The following is a 27716-nucleotide window of genomic DNA, read 5'->3' as shown; positions in this document are numbered from 1 at the left end:
TATTGCTCTTATCCGATCCGTATCCGTATAATCTATTCTCGTTACCATGCTGGCAACGCTTCGAACGTATATGCGTTGGAGGACATTGTAATCCTTTGTCTGTGCTTGACAAGTACGATAATACAGCAGCGGTATGGTTTTAACAACAGTTTTTACAAAATAGATCGAAAAAGTCAGCTCAATCGGAATAATTATCTCGATGTTCAAACGAAAAAAGTATGATGCTGCGATATTTTTCACTGTTACAATACATAGTTTTTAATGGTTGATTTCGCTTAATTCATTACGATATAAATTTTACAATGTTTCATTCTGAATACAAAGCTTTCAAGTTTAATTAAAATTCTATGAATAAATTGATGAAAATATTCTGATAAATTGATTTCTCCTCATATATAGATAGGTAATGGATTGGTAATAAATATTAAACAATATTAAGATACATAATTGATAATATCGAGTAATTTATGCAGATTTATATAATAATTTATGTTTCCCACAATATGTAAAACATGAAAGTGAGAAACTCACATGTGCATGTGTGTGGAAGATGGTATCAAAATACACAGAATATTTTAATATTTCAGCATATGTCAAGTTTGTATTTATATACGTATATATATGTGTAAATAAAAGTGTAACAAAAACCAAAAACATATTTGTAATTTACTCGTTGAAGCGAGAAGCATGCAATAATACGAATAAATATAATATAACATGTTTTGGAATTTTTACTCTTCCGTATCTCGATAAAATATTTGATTTATCTACCTCAACTTTAACAATTTTACGCGGAAAATATATACATATTTATCTTTATAGAGTAGTATTAGTTATATGATGTGATGGGAAGCAAAACGGAAAACGCGAAACGCAATTAAGTTCAACCTTTCTCGAATAGCAACTTGATTCGAGTGACCAGCGAGAGTTGTATGTAATTGCGCGAGTCGAATTTTGCATAAAAAGTTCACTTCTCTAATAAATGAAAGTAACAGATAGTTTTGTAAAAGTTTTGCTCTTTTGCTGCAATTATTTCGATTAAATTAAATCACCTACATTCAAGTTAATTTAATCCCTCATCTTATTCCTAAACAAATCAATATTTAAAATAAATTTATTATTTTCGTATCCTTGTATTTTTTTTCTATGTTGAACAAAAAGGGAGATAGAATCAGATTCTGCACTCTCATAAATCTTTATATTTCGCTAATTTTTATTCATCTTTGATCGTCCTCGCTTGAGTAATATTGTTTCATTAAATACGTTAGGATTTCATTTGTTTACAAAACAAAACATTTCTTTCATATATTCAAAGAGTTTAATTAGAATAATTAAATTTAATTAAAATAGTTAACGCGAGGTAATAAATTGCGATGCTAATAATTCCATGCTTTTGACAAAGTCTGAATTCCAAAGAGCCAACGCGAAACTCGAATGTAACTTACAAATGCAACATTTCTTTGTGAGCGGATGAAAGGACAGAGTTGCGCAGAGTTTGCACAGACGTGCCAATAATCATAAACTTTATGCTGCTTCCCTCACATCAGTGTTTTAAATTCATTTCAAAGCGCGGAACTATTTTAAGTCTTGTAGTCTTTTATTGAAGTTTATTCTCGTGCTTAATATTATAGAGAGATTTCTCAAAGTAATATGCTGTAAAGTACAAATCTTTGTGACTACTATTAATATGTAGAAGTAAGAAAACTTAATGTTCTTCTAATAAACAATAACATTCAAGACGTAATTATTTTACGCTAATAAATGTAGAGCAAATTGAAGCAAGGCAAAAAGAGATTTGTATTTATCGCGCTTCTATTCGCCTCCCGCTTTCTTCCTAATAATATAAAATAATTATATACACATGTTTAGCGAAAAGTTTAATAAAAAAAATCCGAAACGCAGAGAATCAAAAGATCGAAAGAGCGATAAATTTCTTTTCGTTATCATTGTTTTTAATTACTATAATCAACATAAAAATATAAAATAAACTTGTGTAGTTCTGTAGTTATTTTTTAGCAAGTTATGCATAAATTAGAAAGTAATAAAGAATTCGCGCAAATATATCACATACACAGAGAAACATTTCAAAATAAATATCCTCATCGAAATAACTTTCAATATTTTATCAATATATTTTTGAACTATTTATTTTCATCTTTCTGCTTCACGTGCGATCCTTCGAAAATTTCATGCATTTATTGAGAAAAGCGCGTCCAGAATATCTTACAGATATTTTTGCGTGGGCTCGCCTACGATTTGATTCCAGTGGACGTGAGCGTCTTCGGATGATTGTGACTGCGTTGAAATACGACAAAGCACGCAAATGACAGTAAATCGGACATCTGTCACTCGTCGAGATAATTGTGAAAATAATGTTGCAAGCATTTGTGCAATAGGTACAATTGTCAGATGTTATGCAGCAAGCAAGTTCCTTCAGCTACTGGTACAGATCTTTGTGAAATAAGCTATAGATTAAAAATGTAAATAATTATTAAAATAATTTCTTTAAAATAAACGCAAAAATATAAATATTTTTGTCCGAGTCTCTAAAACATTATTTATTACGACAGTTTAATATATAAATTTTTTCTATTTACAGAATATTTTTTCTACATACAGATTTCTTATTGTAATCACTTTAAATATCCTCCTGTTATTTTTCAGTAATTATAATTATCATTTTACAAATATCAAAATATTTGTTGAAATTAAGAAGAAATTGTCTATTTACATATATATATATATATATATATATATATATAGAAATATAAATGTAATGTCGAATAAACATATTCCTCGACGTATTATGTCTCGTTATCGAATAACACTACCTTTCTCTGACAAGTAGAGATTTCTATAAAATAAGCAGATCTAATTTCGCTGTTCGTCTTTTGTATATTATAAATGGATTCTAGCGAGAAAGCACGTATTGCACAAATGTCCTCTTTAAAGAGCTATTTCTGTCAGCTATCGCTGCCTTTGCTTTTCAGCTTAGGCAGTGAGTGCTCGAAATGGAGCAATATAATTGCTTTAGCCTGAGGAAAGTCAAGAAAGTGGCAATGTAACATCATTTACTATAACAGTACTATAAGTACAACGGTTACGACTTGGTATTATGCGAGCACAATTCAGCAAACGTTTATGTGCGTGTATTAAGATTGGCAAAAGAGATAAACATATATATATATATATATAAATATACATGTATGCGAATTGCATCCTTTCGCTGCACATTCGGAATCTAGCGTGTTCTTAACGTCTTTGGAGTATAATATGAGAGATACAGTAACTGTAATGGAATGATATAACAATTGCGCGCGATCAAAGTTTACCTATTTTCTTATCTAGTGTACGATCGTGACTGAACAGTAGAGATACGTTATTGAAAATTGTTCGAGTGAACGAAGAAAAAAAAAAAAAAAAAAAAAAAAAAAAAAAATATTAACAGAAAGCGAGACGCTAAGACGTTCTTCCGCTCGAATTTATGCTACTATTAGACGGGATTAGAAGATACGATAAAAGTCGCGATCGACGATAAATCGTTCTTTCCTTCCTGCGCCGCCCACAGTGATTTGGTTTAATCTACCGACCGGGAAAACCGATCGCGGGCGCGGGTTGGTCGATCCCCGATTCCAGTAGTAGCGGTCGTATTTGGATCGGAAGAGCTAGTAGTTGCGGTCGACCATTATCGACACGCAGTAGTTACGGTCGATGCATAATCCGTCGCGAGAAATTGACGCAAGAGCCAAAGTGACCTTCTTCACCGTTTCATTCACGTGCTATTTTTCTCCGATCGTCATTTTCCTCTCTCGATCAATCATTTCGTATATACTTTTCTTTTATTTCATCCAATGTCGTCGCGAAAGATTCTATATAAGAATTTTATTTAAAATTAAGCAACGGAGCTTGTTTCAAAAAACGGGAACAAGATATATTACAGAATATTATATTCGAGAATCATTGCTTCGAGAAACAATAATTTAATATTTCTCTATTTTTTTAAAGATATTTAAAATTAGATTATTACACAGAAAAAAAGAATATTCTTATTTTGACAATATCTTTAGTTTAAAAAATAAAGACATTTTATATAGTTTAACCGAGAAAAATATATTTTTGTTATTTAAGAATAATTTTCTTGAATGGAGAGGAAAAAATGTTGAATAGAAAGTAATACATGTTCAAATTGAAGATTATAATTTTCTTAGAGTTAAAATAATTATTTTATTCTTGAAATGACAATTGTAGTATTGAAATAAGATTATAATATTGTTGAAATTTAAGATTTTTAAATTCTTCCAAGAAAATTCGAAATTATTGCGTATATATGAAACAATGAACGCGTTCATATGAGGATATATAAATTTTCATTTGACACTTACTTTTTTTCTGTGTACATTTAGATAAAATATATTTACGGAAAAATGTCATTGTAAATTCGTTTCGTATAGCATATTTTTAAAAATTTTATTTCAAGAGCTCTAAAATAGCAAATTCTAGCAAAGTACAATAATCTGAGTGAAACGTATACGTAGCGGCAGCAATATGTTAGCACAAGAAAAGGAGAAAGTTATAATGATGAACAGCAAAGTTATCGGACCAATAAAAATCACAGAAAAAGGAACGCCACAATTGCAGTGCTCCAGAAGCAGATAGAAAACATTTTCGGATGACACTTCTATTATGGGAACGCAAGGTATCCGTCCCTACGGACAGTCTGAGAACAGCGCGAAGGGAAGAAACGAAAGGTGGTAGATGGATTTTCGGGGGAGACACAGTGACGGATTTAGGGCATCGGGAACCCTTGGCGGAACAACAATTGACCATCTCTAAATCTACGTCTTACTCAAAGACAGATACCAGATTTATGGAATACGCTCTCCCGACGGAATAATATAAATTTAATTTTATAAAAAAAAAAAAAAAACGTGTAAAATGATTTGTAAATCCGCCACTCGCGACGCGCGACTTTTACCCTTATTTCCTCTTCGCCACAGCGCATTCCGTCTCTCTCTCTCTCTCTCTCTCTCACCCTTCGTCTCCCTAGCTGGCTGTAAATCTCTCGGCACTCGTCTATCGTTCCGAGTCCAAAGTACTGAAATCTTCGCCTTATCTTTTGAATACCAACTTGACCGTGTGTTCCTAGATTTGCCGTCCGATTCGCGAGCGCGAGATTGAATCTCATGTATAAGTACGAGAGAGACGAAATTACAGATTGGCTGACCTTTAGTTATCGGTTTGTAGATTTACTTTTGTAATTATTTCAGTAGTTCTCGTTTGGCGCGCGTGCTCCAATATTCAGACTGAACGTAATGATGATTTAATTAAGATTAATGTTATTATGAATTAAAACCGTATACACACAGACACAGTATTTTCATGCTAAACAAGAGGGGTGAGTCTTGATAATTACATCTGTAAACTCGGGAGAAAGGAACATTCAACTTAAATAAATTAAAATAATCATCGATAAACTTATATGGACGTTTTACATAAATTTAATATAAAAACTTACACTTCTCTTGCATGGAATATTTTTCAATAATAATCAATTTTACTTATATCGTTAAAACAAACATTTTTCTTAATAAAAATATATAAAGGGAAATATCAAATATCTATAATTATACTCTATGGAAAATATACAAAGTTTTTTGATATTATTTAAAAACAATCTACGCATGTGCGTATGCAAATGTGCTAAATATGTAAATATACCGTATGTGTATTTAAATTTAGCAAAGCAACATTTTGCAAAAGAACGATCGTTTATATTATTCAATATTTAAATATATAGTGTATGTATATTAATTAATTATTTATATCTTGGAAATTGTATCTCTTCGTAGATTTATTTCTCTTTTCAATGAATTTAACGATGACCGTTCAATAAATGTATGCAAGTTGGTCTTTTTACAGCGAGCACAGCTGACGAATTATTTTTTTTTTTTTTTTTATTAAAGTTCTCCCGGGCAATACCAGAGGGAATATTGATTCAATTATATTATATTATGCTTGGGATTATTATACGGATTATCTTTTCAGAATAAAAAAGATGGCACATCTGTATGAAGAATAATTAATTTGACGAAGAAAATGAAAAAAGGACTCACCAAATGTTGCTTGATGAATTTTCCCAGCGGAGATAACTTTCGAACACTGGATCTCAAGCTTCCTCGTTCGTTCCCGACCTGTTGCTCTCTTTCATGAAACCAAAAATGATGGATTAATTAGACAAACTTGCCTAAAATCTTGGTGAAAAATTAAAAGAAATAAAAACGTTTTTTGCGATAAACTGCATCAATATATTTTTAATGTATCTCTCTTCCTAAATAAAACAAAATTATAATTAATTTTCACGTTTGACTTTATTTTCAAAAATCTGTTTAAAATTTCTTATAAATTTTTCTTACCCAAACAATGACATCTTTACATCTAAATTTTCAACGAAATCAAGGAAACGTTTTCAGAAAGTACCTATATCGTTGCAGTTGTATTTAAAAGAAAAAAAATAGATAAAAATGTATGACTTGAAATAGTCGTCGTCGGAAAATAAGTTGCGATTTTTGTTCGATTCCCATTTTATTGCTTTGTTGCAAAATTACTGTCTTTTATAGGTATTTTTCAATGTTGTAATATTACGTGAAAGCATGCAATATTTACATGCAAATCCTCTTCAGATTTTGATATTTGCCAGAAAAATCGAATAGTTTTACCACGATATTCTCGTTGATAATATCCAATTAAAAATATCACGACTTCATTCTCGATCCTTGTAAACATTCTTTAGTACTAACCAATGCGCCTAAACTTTCTTTCACAAAAGAAGGCATTACATTTAGAAATTGTAATAACAAAGAGCTCCAGTTAAAATATGATGAGCGTGTGAAGAAATGTTTCATTCGTGAAAACTGCGACGGAACCCCTCACTTCCACAGTTACTCTTCCTTCCACGGTTGCTTTCATTTCTTTGCGGAAAGGCGTTAAGGCCGGGGTACAGAAAAATCTAAGAAGAAAGAGGAGATTTACGAAGAATGGAATGAAAATGTCAGTCATGATGTTTCACGTTTTCAGTATGTTCGCTAATGCGTAAGACACCGGGTATGAAAAAGCAAACCATAATGTCAGTTATTCAGCACATCTCTTTACATCCAATGTTTGAAAAAAGCGATATTCATTACACAATAATTGTTTTCCTTCTCTATTTTTTGTGATCAAGTAAACATTGAGATAATTTCATAATAATTTGCATAAAAATATTGAATAATTCATTTTTAAAAGACTAATGATATAATTTTTGATAATAGGAAATAATTTTATTTAATCGTTTTATTTATTATGTAAATGTCTGTCTTTTAATTATCATAATAAATTCAATTGTCGTGGTATTTGTGAAATTAATCCCGAGATAACAAGAAACTAAAGTTTATCTATTATGATTAATCAAATTAATCGATAAGTATTGATTTGCTACATCGCCATTGTCGCAGAATGTATTTTTCCAAATTTTATTGGCAATAAATGTCAGAAAAGGGCACAAAATACGAGTATACCGGCGAAGCACTGATGTGAAATATCAAAGAATAATGACTGAGAATCGAGGTGATGCATTGACTGGAAAATTGGGAAGGAATACCGATGAGCTTCGACTCCGCCCCCGAAAATAGTTCCATCTTCTCTTGCTTGTTCCCAAAATCGGGAAACAAAAGTGTGACAAAAATAATTACGACAAAAAAATTAAGATAACATTGATGCAATCTCGTGAATTTTCATGACTTTAATATTAGAAGAACATTTATTATAGTGACATTCATTTACAATATACAGATATAAATTGAATAAATTTGTGAATATTTTTAAGAGATAAAGTAATAATTATATACATATAAAAAGTAAAGAGCAACTAATTATACTATTACTAGAAATTTGAATAAATTTATTCGTGTGTTGTAATATAAACGTATTATGTATTATTTAAATTCCAGGGATGGGAAAGTTTTAAACTTTTAAAAAGTAACTATTTGTCACTTTTTTAATGTTAAAACGAGATCAGAAATTAAAAAAAAAATATACTTTTGTTATATATTTATTTAAAAAATTCATAATTAAAATATTAATAAAATATCAATAAATTGTTAAAAATTTTTTATTTTAAATTTGTAAAACCATAAATAAGAAGGAAAAAACACTTTTTCAAACACTCACAGTATAAATAAAAAAATTTTAGTTTGCATTAAGTTTATAAATATAGTCAAATACACGATATATTTTTTGTATTCTCATAATTTTGTTTAAAACCTTTAATATAATAATTTTAAATTTATAATATGAATATCTGTTGATAACTGAAGATTGAATATACGAAAATAAAAAATATAATATGTTATAAATAGGAAATAGGTTCCAGATATAAAAAGTAACTGTTAAATTCGTTACCGTTAGTAAAAAAAATCTAACTACGTTACCGCTACAGTTACAGAAAAAATAATATTAATGTCGTTATCACTTCGTTAGCAAAAAAAAGTAACTGTAACGACGTTACAAATAACGCGTTACTTCCCGACCCTGTTAAATTCATAATATATGTATTTTACATTCTATTGAATTATGCCGCCTATTCCACACCTTTAGACCTAAGACGTAAAAAGATAGAACCTAGTCGATAAAACCTACAGAGTGGCGTATTCTCATGACAAGTATATGTACAACAATGTTTCGAACAATTTAGGCTTTTATTTTACGAAAACAAAGTACACGCATAAATATTGCTCTAGCGAGAAAACTTGATTTACCGCGAAAATCTCGTAACTTGCGTTTTGGTATCGTTGCACGTGCAGCTGCTTCTCCAGAGAAGCTATTCATTTTCATCGGACAATGTGTTTCTTAAAAAAAGAAAAAGAAACGTCAGTTTAAAAAGGAAGAACGCACGCGAATGAGAAGAAGTGCATAAGATCAATAAAAATAATTCTCCAAAATTGAGATGTGATTTGAAAAGCAATCTAAAAATATAAATTGTAAAATATGCGATACGATTCCAATATCTCGAATATTTCAACGAGAATAAGGCAAAGAAAATCTTTTTGACCTTTTTCTTGCTCTCACTATTACTTTCAAGTCCATCGCAATTCTTTGACCAATACAGTGATTTATCGCACGTGGCGGTTTATTGACCTCTTTCCGTCTCCTTCTTGTCTCTCATTCTTTTCAACTGTAATTTATTATCCTGTCAATGAACACGAATATCCGTACGGACGGCATTTTACTATCGGTTTCCGTTTAGAAAAGGATCCGCAATGAATCTTTAAAAAAGACTATAGGGAGCCATTCGTTTGTATCTTTCTTTCACTTTCTTAACTATTATCTATATCCAAATTCGTATTAAAAAACAATTAGAGAAAATAAAAGAAAAACAAACGATGATTGCTTCATTGATAGTTGACGTTTAACGAGTTTAAGATTTTTAAAGGAGATGGGAGAAAAATAATAAATTTATAATGTATTTTAGACAGGCAAGAAATAATAAATTTGAGAATTATGGAACAAAATGCGCGCAAGAAATCTCTCTACAATAATCTATGATCTTTATAAATTTTGTTGTTTTTAAAGACTAGAAAGGCATTTAATATAATAATTAAATTACTGCACATGCGTTGCAAACACAAGATTTAAATCTAAAAATGATTAATCATACGATCGAGTAAAATCAAATAAATAATTGAAACTTACAGTGACAGTTTCGTTTCGCTATCATCTGCGTCAATGACAGCGCGACTCAGAGCCGGAAGACTACTCGCTTCATATGGCGGATTAGTTAGATCTGAAACACGACAAAAAGAGTTTTCTTAAAAGGGCAGTGCGTCCTTTCTATATAAATTTCGCGTAGAATAAAGCTTAATCTTGTCTGAGACAAGAAAAGGGTATAATCCTGGGATACAGAAAAATTAAGTTAACCAGGCTGACCTGACTCTTATATCCTTATAAAAAAAAAAACTAGGTGAAATTTTGCCGCGCGTTCTTTGTCGCGTGACAAACTTTGTGGCAATAAATCACTTTATAAAAATCAGACGGATAATTAATTTTAAACTCAGCGAAATGACGGAATTAAAGGATTAAAACTATGTTATGAAAAAAAAAAAAAAAAAAAAAATGAAAATATCGAGTTATAATATTTTGACTTAATCTTGTTTAACTAATCGTTCCGTATTCTATATAAGTAATTATGTAACTGTCATGTAATTAATAATAAACGGTTGTACTCTCTAAATTTTTTAGAGTGGAATCTCACTCCAAGCAATAATGAAAAATACTGCCAGTCGAAGTAGAGTGAAATTTCAATTTTTCAAAAAAAAAAGTGAAATTATTCGCTCTTTATTGGATGTATCCTTCATTTTAAAAAGAGTGACATTTCACTGTTTTTTTTTTATGTACGGTACGTTATCGCCCATGCTGTGCTATTCTAACTTAAAAGTGACAGACGGAAAGAACTACGCAGGCGATTTCACTTTAAATTGAAGTGAAGTTTCGAGTGTTAACTTCAGCAGTGGACTTTAATTGAAAAATAAGAGGGAAATTAAATTTTTCGTTTACTCCACATGGAGTGAACTACTGATCAGTATATTTACCTATATTGGAGTGATAGTAATCGCTGTGTCGTCCGTAAGGAGGTGCCGCCGGATGCGAGAGAGTGTTCACTCTTCGTCTAAGATTCGTTGCCTGCAAAATAAAAATCAAAACATTTCAATCTCATTTGAGAATTCGTGTATTGTATACATTCGGAGAAAGTCGAATAAACTCGTTGATTTATCGATTAAACAATTTCCATCAGCAACAAAAAGAAGCTAAACAATCGCAGAAAAGAACAAGATACGAGAAATCATGGCATGCAAGCTACTCCTGATTTCGATAAAGAAATCACACGATACTAGAAGCTTCTTCTCTTTATCCTTTTTCGTGCCGAGACTGAGACTTACGTCTTGTTACAGAAAGAACCAGTACGGTTGTCGAGACAAGAGCTTTTTGCTTTTTCTTCAGAATCTACCTCAACTTGAGAGATCAATGAGGTTTCTGTATGTTTAAATTTTGATACAAATACAAATCGTCTTCCTCAATATGGCTAGGTCTAACGTAAAAAATGTATAATTCAAGATAAACAAAAAAGATCTATATAATATTCCTTTTATATTTTTATATATTTATTTGCGTACAATCACTTTCCTTCTGTAAGAATTTCGATGGCATCATATTGTATATAATAACTGCAAAATGTGTAACCTTTTTTTTCAAAAGATTTATAGTTTAATTTTATTTTGCAACTATAATAAAAAGAGAGAGAGAATATTAATTAAACACTGTTTTAAAAAATAATAAAATAATTATGAATGTAGATATTTTGTATATTCTTATGTAGCAAGAATAAATTTTAAAATTGGTTTCAACCAGAGCTGTTATAAACGAGAATCGTCATTATAATTTAAAGCAACGTGTGCCTTACGTATTTCACATTAATAAAAAGCACTTGAATAACAGAAATAATAAATTTGCACGCAACAAGACGGACATAAAAAGCCAAAAGCAATATCTAGAAGGATATAGTTGCAAAAAACTTTATAAAACTTTGGCGCTATTCAACAGCCATCCTCGCCATTAATTTTCGACGTGCAAACAGGATGAGTTTTCCGCCAAGTTTTCCGAGAGCAAGAAGCACTTACGCGGAAGGTGTGGGAGAGAGGCAGAAGTCTCATTACGTTCGCAAATTTTTCATTAGCCGGCTACGTAATAGCGCAAGACATTTGAAGGAACTGCAAAGGTCTTCAACTATCTTGTCAAGTACATGAGATTATTGCTTTTCCGCGATTAGTCGTGAGAAATTGAAATTTTACCTTGCCATCGGAGGCCATTCGATTCTCATCTCGCTTGCAAATATCTATTACTGTACTGTTAATAGCAAATTACATCATCGTTTACTAATGTACTACTAATTGTTTATTCATTAGTGGCTATAATTTCATAAATATGAATAAATTAATTAACCACGTGTTTGATAAGACGAAGAATCGTTCGTGAAATAATCACGTAAACAGATGATGAACTAAAGTAATTATAAAAATGTTTTTTAAATAAAGAGTTTTCCAAATCAATTGAATTCCGGACTATTCACGAATCGACACAGTTATGTCAGTGTATTAATAGAACGTTTGAGATATGACCTCATCGATTATAAATTCAATGCATTTAACAAGTCAACAAGTAATTGTTAGATTTTCGGAGATCATCCAACAGCCAAATAATTCACAAGTCAAATTGTCAATAAGATAATAGAAGTTGGTTGATGAACTATGTGCATAGAGTGTGACTGTATGCTAAATGTAGACACTGTAGGTACGTATGCAAATGAGTTAAATGGTTAATTTAAACAGTTTCGCGTGCAAGATTTAGATCTGATACATAAAGCCACGATTTCAAGGGGGGCACGGGGGTGTTTGGATTCCTATAGAACAATAGCACCGGTTAGAATTCAGAAATTTCAGATACGCTTCCTCGTGAAATCCTCGTTTACGGTATGATTCTCAGTCTCGAATAACTAAATTTAGAATTTAAAAAGCATATTTTCTATCACGCATGTATCACAGTACTGATTAAATCTTCAATTCTTTAAATTTTAAATCCTTAAAACTCTAATGTATATTAAAAATTTTCAATTTTATCATTGTCTCCTTGATTAATTAAATTTTTAAGCATATATTTAAAAATAAATTAGAAATTATTAAAATAATTAGCAATTGTTTATTTAAATTTTAATTTTTTAAACATACATACTAATTTCATTATATAATTACATTTTGACAAAAATAATAATTTTCACGAATACCGAAAGTTCTTCATCGGTTAGAATATCAATGGCATTTTAATCATAGTTTAAACTTTAAACCCATAATTTCGATTCGCTCATGTACGGAATTTCGTTAAAAGTTTCTGGCAAAAGTTTTGCTTTTTTTTTTGTACAAGATGGAAGCTCGTGAATAAAAAGACTGAGAGAGACACCGGCAGGATGCTTTCTCCACTGAAAGTGGAAAATCTGATTCAATGATTAGACGAAAATTTCGCCGAGTTTTTTTTTGTGCCACACAATTCTCAAAGATACGAAAACCTGCACGGTTCAGTAAAAAATTGTAAATTGAGTAAAGCTTCTAGTGAGCATGGGAAAGAAAAAACTCGCAGCACGAGTAACCGGATACTGATAAAGATTATGAAAGAATAATGATAAAGGCACGAATAGAATCTCATTAATCTTTTTGAATCAGTTTAACAGATATTCAAGTCTGAATAGTATGTCTTTTACAAGTTTCTAGGAGATAAGAATCACATTTAACTATTAATTATTTCTTTTACTAGTTCTCCTAGATGATAAGAATCACATTTAACTATTAATTATAAACTCCGATTCGACACGATGTTGTCGCTTACTTTGCTTTAGTATCGTGCATCTAGTTAAATCGAATTAGTCATAATTAATTGACAGAAAAAGAAAAGGAAATAAATAATATTGAAAACAATTATATGATAACAGAAAGATTTTTGCTTAATGCTATTTCGTTTAAAAACGAATCGCTGCAAACTACTTGATTAATACTCTACTCTTAATTAAAAAAGAAAAAAAATTTTGCAATGACTTTTAAATGAAAAACATTCTCAAGATTCGTTTTGTATAACGAATAGGTAATTATGCGAATTATAATTTAAATAACGTTAAATTTATATAATAATTTGGATCGTTATTTTCTTATCATTCTTGACGACCTTCTGTTGCTGGTAATTTTATGTTGCCTAAAATATCTCTTGTTTAAAGAGAAGAAAAAAATTACGGACGTGTCTTTAGAAAGCAAATTGTCAATTCCTGCACCTTTGTCATTTTTTTTTTTTTTTCACAAGACTTACTAGATATTCTTTATGATTTCTTTTTCTAAAATAAGGAGAGGAGAGATCCTTACAGGATTCTTCTCCATAAAACTCCGCGTCCTGGTAACTTGCATCCTGCCATCAAAGACATCCTCTTGAAAGATGTTTGTGCTCTTATAATCAACGTCGACCACATCGACGCGCTCGTCCTCCGCCAGCGAGCTGAGACTGTTGTACCACTGCACGCTGCCAGTCCTGTAGGGTTGCTTCGAGGACTCATGACTGCGATGAAGATCTTTACTGAAGCTCAAGCTGCGTCTAATCGGCTGCAGACTACGATTTATCGCCGCCGGTAAATCGGCGCTCCCTTTTAACAGCGCGCCGAATTTCCGACGGAACGATGCCCGTCGTTCGAGCTTTCCGCTCGAGCTGTCCACGTCCCTCGACGAGCTTTCCTTCAATGCCGGTCTCTTAACGCCAGAGAATTTTTCACATTCTGTTCCAACGGGTCATGCGATTATATTAATAAAAAAAAACTTTAACTTTTTCTCTTATACATATAGGCGCATAATTGTTTGTTTTTTTTTTTTTTTTAAACGATCCAAACTACTTCTCTTCAGTTGCGTTATATGTGTTGAGAATATGTTGAGATATAGCTTATAATTACACACGTGTCTTTTATACAAGACTTAACATATATCTTTAAGAATTGAAAATTCATTTGATTCTTTCTGTTCTATATACGTCGAAGAGAATTATGGAATTATTTTCAATCGTTATAAACATATTCCTAGTTCATCGGCGTTTATATAATGGAATTTTAATTGTATTCTTACCAGAATAAAATAATTTATTAATTTTTCTCTCTCTAAGTCTGTTTTAATATTAATTGAGAAAATTATAAGAATGTTATTGTTGATTTCAAAAATTAGATTTCTTAAAAAAAAAAAAAAAAAAAAAAATAATAATAATATTTAAATTTGTTATTTTTAATTATTTTTAATACTTTTCATAAAAATTTTTTTAATAAATATCGATTTAATTCAAATACTAATAACGCAAATACTACGCAATTATTTTTTTAACAGTTTGGAGGTTTGATAGAAGTTAGTGATATCTCTAGAGACTCTGCGCTTCTCATGTATCAAGAATTCGCAAAGAAATTTTGCAAAGAGAGATTAATAATTCAGTGCTCTGCGCTTTCACACCTGCTTCTTCCTGTTTGCATTCCTTTGCAAGATTTTCCTGCTGCAGCAGATTTGCACTCTCGTCAATGCAATTTGTCACTTTGTGGTTCGATTTTGCCACTTTTTTCGAAGACCTCTTCGTTTCCTTCTTCAACGTCATTTTTCCAAGCGTATCTTGCACTACGATCAATTGCACTTCCAATTAGATAATCAAATTTAACGATACAAACTATGGCACGTTTAATTTTAATAAATGATCGAATCGCATTGACTTTCAATTTCGTTTTTCACAATCGTCCACAGTCGTGTACGTCTTAGCCTCTGTCATAAATGGTATCACTTCGATAACGACACGTTATCGTTGCAACATATATCAACTATATCGGTAATATCGCGTCCACTCATGCCTTTTTGCTTTTCGTGTATTTAACGAGGCCTGGAACTTGAGATAAAATCGATCGCGCCATCAGAAGTTAAAAACTTTCTTAACCGTCTTTAAGCCTTCTGATCCGATTTACAACCTCATATCCGCCACTGTTTTTTTAATGTTCTCCTACCGTATTTTTAGCTGATACGAACCGAGCGATGAATTCCGTTGCGGAATTGAACTCGCGTTTATTTTTAATTTTTTTAATTTTTTTTTAAGAAATGAAAAGCACTCCCATTTAAAGTGTCACAATTTTCCAAAAGCTTTTCAAATCCTCTTAAAATATTTATTTGAAAAAAAAAAACAAAAATGTCCTAAATTATGTCTTAACATTGAGTAAACGTTTCGAAAATTATAATTATTTTATATAGAAATGAAGCAAGCAAATATTCCATTTACCAACAGAAGACTCGTACTCATTCTTTACTATATTGCCAATATTATCTCACCATTGTGTTCATAATTTATCTCTTGGTTCCAATCGAACGATCAATTACCGAAACAAGACTTACTACTCAAATGGAGGACGTTTGCTTATCGTACTGAAAAAATTAACGTCTGTTCTATTATCAAATTAAAAATAATTTAAACATTATCATAAAAATGTTACACGTGCAATTTTTACATAAGAATAATCAAGTTCATTTTAATTAGGTTATACTTATTATACGAGAAAATATTTATATAAAAATAAATATTACTTTTATATAGTAATATATAAAAAAAATATTTATCAATAATATTAAAATTCACAATTTACGTCATGTTTATTCTAATTGTCAAAATAACTGATATTTATTTGTTAAAAAGCGAAATATTTATCCACAAAACTTTTCTACCCAGTGAGAACTTTCTGCAGAGTGATTCACACATATTTTTTATTTTCTTTATCAATCAATTATATCGAAAATAGAATATGATGCAAAGTTAGAATTTTAATTACATTGCATTTGATTGATGTTGTACTATTACATTTTTTGTGCGGCTTTTATCTGTTGGCTTGTTAATGGAATATTCCTGGCTTAGAAATTATGCAAAATAACATGTGCAGCGTTTCATTTCGTCGCATTATGGAGAAGTTGTTTGAAACAATCCACACGTTCCATAATTATATATTATGTGTTTTGTTTCAAAGTTAAATATAAGTATACGTTAGCAACTGTGAGTCTAGATGCATTATTAGTTTCTCTCGCAGCATTATTTAATACTAAAACAAATTATATAATATTACAGAAATATAATATAATATAATACGAAACAGACTGACCGTAAACAAAAAGATTATTTATAACAATAAATCTTTAAAGTAGTAGAGAAAATTTTTTAAGTTTAATTTTTAATTTCATTTTTATCAGTCAATCTGACTAAAATATTAATAAGATTTTGACAAGTTAATTCTTCTATTACGTCAATGCAGTAAATACGAAGATCTTTATGTTGATAAAAATAACATTGTCAAAGATCGGTCTCATCAAATGGTTCGATAATACATCGCAAATCTTTTTTTTTTTTTTTTTGTGCAGAAAACTCTACAACAAGAACTTAGATCCCAAACTGACTATAAAACGACACTCAACTATATCCCGCGAAATAAACGCACTGTTCATTATAATTGTTATCACTCGTTTTGTTACCTTGAAAATTAGAATGCGTTTCCACATGAAATCATAGACCATTTCAATGTATTGTATATATCATTCTACATGTTTTTTATTTTCTTGCCTAGTCAACTAAAGAATTAAATTTAACGAAATTTTTTGAAATGAAAAAAAAAATAATTTTGAAAATTAAGTTTGTGCTTATCTGTTATATTTTACACTTTAAACAATTCGCAGTTTATTATAATTGTATAATTAAATATAGCTAACATAATGAGATATTTCGCGACGTGTTTATTACTCTCGATTTCGTGTTTATCTTTTCTTAGTTTGACATTAATAATAAATTCTTGTCAGCTTCTCGGACTTTTGTATGTCTTATTGTTCAGATTCTGCTTACAACAGTTAAGAATAAAACTGGTTATCTACGCTGGTTATCAAACACTTAATTATACACACCGTATCTTTATATTCTTTCCGACTCTGCAAAAATAATAGCGTCGAGTCTTAAGAGAATTAGCATGATTACAGCTAAATTGCTCAGTCGAATCTCATATTGGAGCGCGTAATTTACGCGCCTTGTGCAGCCGCATGTACAATATTGTGAAATTATCGGCGAGAAAAACGGATTATAAGTCTGGTTAATCCTGACCACGATAAGCGCGCAACGGACTGCATTTTGTTATCAAGCGGTCGCACGGCGAGTTCACGGATTGCACACGATAATAACGTGACGACGCAACGCAATTATTGCCGCCGGAATAAAGTACGTTTTCAGACGTCACCGTTTAATGCATTTAAGAATCAGCCGACCGTGTCTTGAACAAATATTTGCCGACATCGCCTCGCGCTTAATCGCGACAATCAGTCGCACCGGGGCTTACTGGGATAAATTTTGTACAAGTGATATATTAAATTGCCTCCAAATTCACAATTTGACATTCGCACGCGAGCAAAGCACGTGATTGGATTTTAGGATAATCCACTATGTTCCCTTAATTTAATATTAAATATCAAAAATAAATCCCGTTCCATATTTGTTATATTTTTCTCTATATACTTACAACTTTTATTAAAGATGATCATATCTTTTATTTTCGGATTAAAAGGTTAAGAAAAGATTAACTATTTTAATTAAAATTCTTCATTATGAATCAAATATATAAATTGATAAATAATAATATTTAGACATTTTCATCCATCTGTTCCAAGTATTTGTTTACACATTTACAAATTGCATCTTAATAAAAGATAACCGTAGTAATGTACATTTTCCAAGAAGTGACAAAGATAATGCGTTATCATGTGATTGTAGCATGTATAAAGAAATTACACGTTACGTGTTATATAATGATTTGTCGTGCTGTACATCAGATCTATACAATTGAAGGCTACAGTGAAATAATTAAAATGCAATTTCGATACTGAATAATGAGTATTATTTTTTGCAAGTAGCTTGACTTACGAGCTAAAATAAAAGCCGTGCAAAATGTGATTTTAATTAATACAAAAATCAAATGTAATTCAATCTTTCTTGTAGATAATTCTATATAACATTAAAAAATGTAAACGTAGCAAAAATTTGCCGAGTATTATTCTGAGAAATAAATTAGAAATAAGTCAATGTAATTGATTGCAATTTGATACATATACCAACGCAAATATTAATGTGAAATTCAATTCACTAATTCAATAGTCACGTGTGAACTTATACAAGTTACAATGTGCAATAAAAAAGTTTAATTTAAAAAACCATTTCGTTAATTCCAAAAAGTTATTTCGCGAACATAAAGAGTGCCATGTATTTTGTCTCTTATATATATTATTTTTTATCTAGATTATAAATTTCATTTTGTATCAAAATCTTTTAAAGTGATTTTTTTTATATTTCTAGTCATTTATATATAAATCGTTTATGATAGGAAATATTTTATTGCGATATATACGTAAGTTGTTTATCTAAAAAATTAAATCTATTGATCGTGGAGAGAAAATACAATTTCTCAAGAAAAACTAAAATCATTAATTAAAAAAAAATCTTAATGCAACTTAATTAAATAATAATATTTTTAAAAATACTGTAATATTATTTTTTTTGCGTTACTCCAATATTAAACGTCTGTTTGATCATTCTTTTCAATAATCATCGATATTAGCGTATAAAACGTTTTATACAAATAGTCACAAGTTTGATTCGTCGATTTCACTCTGTATAATTCTATCAATTCAAGTTTCTTTTTCATTACACTAGTGTAGAGTACAGAGTCGATTGTAAAATCGGTTAAGGTTACAATTTATCAGCAATCATATGACACCTGCATAGGAAGAAAATTCGATTGGTCAGCTGATTCGTAAAAGCGATGTGAGTTTTTGTTTTTTTTTTTCTTTTGTTGCATTGAACATATTTTCATTAATTCGGACGACATTTTTACAACAAAAATAGAAAAAATATAGATAACTGCGATTTTATTGGTTCCATTTCCACTTTTGCCGCGAAATAAAATGCCAGAAAATCTTTACGAGAAAAATCCGTGTCAAAGGAAATCTGCAAGTTTCCCTTTTACCGCGTTAATCGTTCACTTTATCGATAAACTACTACTAGAAATGTAAGTGCAAATCAGTTCGAATGCTACTTTTACCTCATCATGCAACTCGCTCAAATGTTTAAAATATTTTAGATAATTTACACATACAATTAAGCTATATTTTGTTACATTGTTTGAGCTTTCAATAATTAAATTTCCATCATAGAATTCTCATCGATTTTAATCACTTTATAACGTGTATCACGTGCATATTTTATTGTATATTTACATTTGTTATTATATTTTATCTGTTATTCATATTGTTACACATACATTATTTATTATTTTATAATAGCAATCACAATGTACTTGTGTACAAAAATATCAACGGTGCTAATTTTATATTTATTATAATTGCAAACCTCTTCGCGTACTTAATGCTTTAGACAATTCTCTTTGATTGCATATAATTATTTAGAAGAATGTGATAATCAAACAAATATTTTTCTTTCATTATTTCACTGTGATGTTTATTTGAGGGCCGAATTATAAAAATTTCGCCCATAATATTTTCTGAATTTTAAAACAAAATACACGTTCGCATCGTGTACTCGCGTTTCTGCACTCTCTTCACTAAAGTAGTAGATTCCACTGGAATCTAATCAAGTTTTATTATATCTCTATAATACGAGATAACAAGCATACCGAGCTAATTCAAGACTATTCATTATCAGAATACACGTATATAATTTTACTGAAATATTCTATTGATATTAATTTAGTTTCATGCATATTTACATTCGAGACCGAAAAAGAGCTGTTCGCGACAATCTTCAATTTTCTCATTTCTTATCGGTGTTTTCTTTTCGTCTTTATTTTTCCCGGATAATCAGTGGAGCAGAATAAATGTGACACGTGACGATAAAACCGCGCTTTGGTGACTGACGAAGGTGCTGCTTCATTATTAGCTCGGTATTACTACTATGGCTGATAATAAGCCACGTAGTTGATAAACAAATAAGACAATCCGAAAAAAAGAAGAAACTGGTCACCCGTGATATTTAAGATAAAATGCAATTTGTGTTTTTTTTTTTTTTTTTTTTTTTTCAAAACCTGAAAGAATTTCGCGAGGATCGGCCGCGGATTTTGTATATTGCCACATTACTTCCATTATTTCATTTCTAATTATTTAAAGAGATATTAGCTTCAATGCTAGCTCGAAAACTCTAAGTATAAAAAAAATGCAGAGGACTTTTCATACATTTTATATATTTGTTTTCAGTATTAATTACGAGATAAAATTAGGATAAAAAAATAATAATCTTGATTAAGTATTTAATGCAATAATTTTTTTTTGTGTAAAACTAAAATTGTACTTTTAATCTATTTAAACTTTTTTTTATTTAAAATTTGCTCGCAAAGTTGCAAAAATGCACACTGAAAAAATCGTTTTATACGATTAATTAAACGAAAAGAAACACTCCTGTCCTTTTTTTTATTTCCTTCTGAATCGTACTTTACTCAATTCTTTTGCGTGATTCGCGATGATTCTTATCGATATTATCTCACTTTCCGTTTCGGCTTCGATCTAATCTAAAGAGCATTTCGATTTATTATCTTTTTACTACTTCCAAGCTAGATCGATCTCACTCGGCGGTAACAATGTTTCACTAAAAAGAATCAACAGATTATATATCAAGATTTAGATTAATTAATACATATAAATTTTAACTTTGCTTAAACATCGATGTTAAAATTAATTAAATAAAAAATCAACACTTTAATAATCAGTTCCATGACCGCTTCACGAGATCAATGAGACGATTTCACTTTTGCACTAACTTCACTTATTTCCCATTCTCTTTTGCACACCATTTCAATTTTCCGCATGAGTATACTGATCTCTCTGAATCCGAGTTGGATTTTTCATGACAGTCGAAATTTTCAGTTGCTAATCGTACGAAAAATAAACGAGTAAACAGCATATCGCATATCGCTCTTTTGTCAATTAATATTCACGATTACACACTTTGTCGTTATACACGGCGATAAATTTTTCTTCGATCATATCTTTTACTTGCACTTCCGGTCGCGCGCGAGCGAGCGAACGCTTCGCTGTGTGAGCGCAAAAATTGCGGCAACGGACTAAGCGAGAAATTAAGGAGACAGGTGAGGTGAGGTTCGATAAGCAGTTTGTTGGCTGTAGAGAGAGAGAGAGAGAGAGAGAAGAAGAGAGAGAAGGAAGAGAGATATACGTGGGAGAGAAAAACGCGAATGCGAGCCGCCGACAAGGAGAGATACACTGTACGTGGAGAGAGGGATAACCGCAGTGGCGCTCAATTATAGCCGCAATATGGTTACATGAAATTGGTCAAATGATTACACGACTATGACTCAGTGCTGTCTGGGTCGGTATATCGGCAAATATCGATTGATCAAATTTTACAGAAATATTTTTCAGAAATAAAAAAGAGATGTAAAATTAAAAAAAAAAAAAAAAAAAAAAACAATATTATATATACAATAAAATTATGCATTTTTGTGTCTGTGTGTATATTATATAGATATGATACTTTTTCTTCACATTTTTTGATTTTTATATCTTTCAATATGTATGTACATATATGTATATTAAAAGAGAGAAATAAAAATCTTGTAAATTCTTTCTCTAAATCTAAGAATGAAAAAAATAAAACAATATAAAATCTTTCTCTATACGTGAATAAAAAAAATGTTAATTATTATTGAAATGTCATTTAAAGCTCATGACTTTAGAGTATTGAATAGAGTATTAATCTTTTTTTGCAACTACATTTGCTACTTGTGCGTTTAATTTATATTTTTTTATAAAACATAAAATCAAATTATATAATATCGAGTTAAGTTTTAAAGTTAAACTTCTATAAAGGTATAATTTGTGATTTTACGCCAACTGTTGATCCAACCGTACTACGTTAATTGCTCGGAAAACTGTCCTGTTTGTGTTGTAAGATATCAAGAGCCTTATCCTTATATACAGTCCAAATTGAAACCTAATTTATGTTTTAATTTAAATTACGATTAACGTGATCAAGGTATCGCAAATTGCACTTATATTTACATACTTATATTTACGCGTCGCGTTTCTTGATTTTTCTTAAATTTCGGAAGTTTGATTTTGCATTCAATTAGAAGCATTTGATTATATACTGGCTATGGACTTGGGAGGCAAATAGGAGTAAAGCTCAAAATCCGCAGAAACCATAAATTTGCCAAGCGCTTGTAAAGTCTACTTAAAACCCACTGCATCCCCCGGTGAAATAAAATTCGTGAAGAACTTTTTCGTCTTTCTCGCGACTTTTCAAAGGGCACCCGCTCAAAGTTTTTAGCACAAAAGTACTTTGTCACGTTAAGTCTTAATGAAGTCTATCGTTCTCAAATGTGATAATAACGACTATAAAGAACGAATACACGTTGTAATACGTACTAACTAAAAAAAATCTTTTCGCATCAAAATATTACGTAATTTCTATCATAACAAAAATATCTATATACCATAAATTAAAATCAAACAATAAAATATCGCGAAATCAATTCATGCAGCAAAATTTTTAGATAAAAAATTAAAATAATAGATTAATCGATAAATTATAATCATGTATCACATAATTCTCTTAAATAAATATATATATATTTAAATATTTTGAATTATATACATAAGTCAGCTGAGGAAAAGCTGAAGAGCAGAAATAAATTTGCTGGCGCGACGTTGTGTCCCGACGATAGCACAGGTGTCGAGGTTTAGAATGACATGTCAAGGAAAAGTTATTGAAGCCACGGTATTGCGAGCATTCTTGAAACTAACAAAGTTTTAAGAAAAAATATTAAAGATAGTTATATATTATTTTATTATCGAACGTTCAAACATCTACTGCAATGTCATAAGAAAAATTTTCTCTAAATGTTTCATAAATTAAAAAGAAATGTCTAACTATTTATTAGAAAAATATTTTTTATTTAAAGTAACGAATTTTAATTTTATTAAAATTCATTAAACGCCCTCTGATAAATACATATTCCAATATTTAATTAAATTAAATAAAGTAAATAACAGTGGTTTATTTAGAATTCGTACCTAAACAGTTGTTTAACTTTTCCATTTAATTTTGAATTGTTCTCCAAGAACAATGTATGATTCTTGACGACCTTGTCTGTAATTTAATCACTCACGTTAAAATGCAATAAATAGCGAATGTGGGTTATCGCTGCTATAAATTCGGTTATACAGCCTGCGACACAACACGTGTCGTTGAATTTTACGAGTGATGAGTCGGTAGGCAGACGCTGATGATACTTCAACGATTTATTGTCAACAGCAAGGGATCTTTTATTTACTCGCCCGACCGATTTGTCGTTCGCAATTAAAGTAGCAAATCCCTTCCACAGAAATAAATTACTCATTCACACTTTGTTCACTCGATTTCCATGGTGTGCTCCGCGACAGGTGATCGCTATCGTGAGATCTCTGGTAATTTGTACTAAGCCCCCATCATTAAAACGACGATTAGCTGAGTAAGGGAATTCTAAAATTGTGGTGCGCGCGCGCGCGCGCGCGAGTTACTCGTCTTTTACAGAATCCGAGCGGATCTTTAATTACATATCTTATATAGCCTTGCGGTCTATATAAAGTCTTACGTTTCTCCAGAGATTTCATTGTGCATATCTTTGATTTCTTATTAACTTATAACTTGATCGAAAAAACACCGCATCCATTATCCGCGACATTTCTTCACGTGCACTAATATTAATCTATTTGTAATCGTAATCGACTCTTGTCGAGATTGCTTATTATTTTAAATTTAACAAGATAATGTGAAAGAAAGAGCCAGCGTGACATAAACTTCAATCAATACAGACAAGAAGGAGAAAAGTTTGAAAAATTAATAAAAATTGGAAAACACTGCCTCTATTGCTTTTCCCTTTCTTGAAAGGAAAAATATACAACATATTCCATTTCGTACATTTGAATGAAACTTGAAAGAGCCTATACATTTTCGTATCATTATATTTTTACGTTCAAGTTAAGAAGAAAAATTCCGTTACGGCATCCATTTATCCGCACGAGTCCCTTCGTATAAAAACAATGTTTATCCTTCTGTATGTTAGCTACATCTGACGCAAGAAATGAAAGATTAGATTCGCATCTCGTAACCGAACCATGTCTCGGGGCTTTCTCAAGCCCCGCAAGAAAGTTGAGAGCTACCGGCGCTCTTTTTTCGCCGCGAAGCCGCGTAAGATAAACGATGGAGAACAGGTACGAGACGGTACGAGACGGTACGAGACGGTACGAGACGGTACGAGACGGTACGACTTAAGCGGATTACACCCGCGTCGGACGAAACGCGCGCGTGCCCATTGCGAAGAGAGGAAGTTGGCAAAATTTCCTTTCCACGTGCTGCTCCCGATGCATTCGCATGGGAAACGCACGCGTCGCGATCCCACATTCGTAATTCGCATAATAAATGGCGTAATGAGTCTCCGCAACGTCGGGTTCCCACGAACATCGTGGTTTGAGAGTTCGAGAGTTCGAGAGTACTCGTCGATGTCGATGTCACCCATGTCGAGAATAAACGAAATCTTCTCAATCAAATGAACAGGAATGCCACTTTAAGTTCATTATTATTAGGAAGTACTAAATTATTATGTTTAGGAATTAATTATTTTTAATAAATACGTTTTTTTAATTAATTAATTAAGTTACTGTTGCAAACTGTTTTATATAACTGTTTAATACTTGCGACTTGATTTATTTTATTTAGAATATACATTGTATGTGTTTTTCTTTTCATTTACTTTTACCGTCCCTATTCATTAGTAATTGTCAATGTGCAAAAAAAAAAAAAAAAAAAAAAAAAATGAAAAAAGACTAGTAATTACGAATTAATGTCCGAAGATTCTTAACAACATCTTAAAGATGGAATAATTTTATTTTTTGAGGGTCGCTAAAAGTGTGAAAGAGTAAAGCGTTCAGAGACGTTGTTGAGAGATTGTCTAGATGAAAGCTATTTCTCAACATTTTTTGTTATAATCCTCTCGCTAATGATTCGATCATCAAAGAACCTAGCGCGGAATATTAAGATGATTCTGTGTCAACTGAAGACGTGATTGTCCTTATCCCGTTTTGTCGAAGTCTGGCAAGCGACTGCTTCTTTTTGTTCGTCTCCCACCGGAGGAATTAGTCTCACTTAATAGCTCCAGACAAAATATGCATTTCTTTTTATCTCCAGGCCGATCTTTGAACTAACAAGACAAAGACATTCGAGAAAAAATATATTCATAAATATTTGTTACAGATCTTTTAACACCCGTGTCATAAAACATATTTCTGTTTTGAATAAATAATTTTTGTTTTGCAAATTTCTCTCATATTTTATATTAAATAAGCAAGCCTGTATCTTTAAAAAAATAAATATAATTAATTTCTTAATTTTATTTTAACCGATTTTTATTTTATCAGTTCGAAAGAAAGGCATGAAAAAAATTATAACAAAAAAAAAAAAAAAAATTAACCTTTATTACTAATTAGCTAAATTACTAAGACAGACTTTAATCGTTCAAACGGAATAAAATTGTATTATGTGCTGAATTCGCATGTAATGCCAATTCAGGCATAGAGTCGTAATAGCGATTTTACTAAGCAGGCATACATAGTTTCCTTGACATCCTTAAGTGAGATCTTCTTAAGGTATACAAGAGTGACAACATGAATTATAGCAACACACTTGTTGCGAGACTCCTTTAACCCAAATATATTTCATCCTATTTTAAATACAAATATATATCTTTTATGAGAAGATATATGCAGAATATATTTAAAAAAACCAATTCCATATTTTACTGTTGATTTTCTTAACAGATGTACACATGACAATTAATACTTGCTCAGTTAAGAGTTTAATTGTCCAATTGTTATCCATCACGGTTCTCACATTTTACAAATTTATCAATAATTTTATAGCGTAATTATTTTTTCGCGCACGCGACACGGCACACAATACATATAGCATAACAATACAAATTACTTTCTACATGAATGTGTCGCAATGACGCGACGCCTGCCGATTCGATGGCACTTCCTACGACACACGTTCCTACTCAATTAGTATTATCCGCAATCGGAATTCGCCTACTAGATATAGTCAAATACATTAATAATGTCCTGTGAATTCACATAAGAATCTCATTACACACGACTCACCAATTTTTTCATTCTCTGCAAATATTAAACAATTGAATCACGTGATTAAATATACGAGCAAATAAACAAATTTCTCAAACATTAGAAATAATTGCAACCACTAGCAAAAACTTTATAAAGTTTTAAAATAAATTAGTTTTAATTTTGTTAATTAATTTTAATTTTTGATAAAAAAATTTGATTTTATTGAGAATGTATATACGGGTATACGAATGGCATTTTCATGCATATATATATATATATATATTGTACACATTCAGCATCCGGGAACATTATGCAGCAGCATCCTTATAAGGCAGATGACTTCGAAAGGTGCTCATTCCCGCCTTAGACCCACAGAGAAACACATGTGCATGACACATCAAGTGGGCGCGAGCATGACACATCGACCAACATTTGTATGCATATGTACATGTATGTATATATATGTCTAATTATGCACACGTACATAATATGTACATCTATGAAACCACGAGATTGAGACGCTTACTTTTTTCATCGTTACCGACTCTCGCGAATCATTTCGTAGACCACTAAGATTCCTTTTATCGAGTTATAGAAGAGTTAGAATAATTTTAAAATCATGGTTAAAAATAAAATATTCTATATCATTCCTTGTGTTTAAACTTCGGAAATTAAAATATTGTGAAAAAAAAAACAAAAAAAAAAAATGCATTATTACACATTATTGAAGTTGGTGAAATATCCGATCATAATTTCTATTATACATATATCACGTTTAATATTCAATTATATACTTTTTGTAACTTTGATTTCGTATCATTAAAATTAAAATTTTCTGATATACCATTTATTAGAGTAAATAAAAAAAAAAAAAATAAAATA

The 27716-nt window shown here is 30.7% G+C and overlaps 1 protein-coding gene across 7 annotated transcripts in view; it reads right to left on the bottom strand.

The window, feature by feature from the left end:
- The window catches only part of LOC140670894 (pleckstrin homology domain-containing family G member 5), a 138119-nt gene that overhangs the window by 72969 nt on the left and 37434 nt on the right, over positions 1-27716 (bottom strand). For 2 of the 7 annotated variants that reach the window (XM_072901744.1, XM_072901745.1), the window contains 3 exons: positions 10623-10713; positions 9727-9817; positions 6114-6201 (listed from right to left, as the gene is read on the bottom strand). In XM_072901744.1, the coding sequence (XP_072757845.1) occupies positions 6114-6201; positions 9727-9817; positions 10623-10713 (270 nt within the window). Of the gene's footprint in view, positions 1-6113; positions 6202-9726; positions 9818-10622; positions 10714-13988; positions 14393-15104; positions 17677-21410; positions 22051-27716 lie in introns of those variants that run through there. The other 5 variants (XM_072901741.1, XM_072901743.1, XM_072901738.1 and 2 more) reach the window with 5 other exon arrangements.

Source organism: Anoplolepis gracilipes, chromosome 11 (genome assembly GCF_047496725.1).
Source record: "Anoplolepis gracilipes chromosome 11, ASM4749672v1, whole genome shotgun sequence".
In the NCBI taxonomy this organism is placed as follows: domain Eukaryota; kingdom Metazoa; phylum Arthropoda; class Insecta; order Hymenoptera; family Formicidae; genus Anoplolepis; species Anoplolepis gracilipes.
The sequence above is the reverse complement of the archived record's forward strand: the minus strand, read 5'-3'. Positions and strand labels throughout refer to the sequence as shown.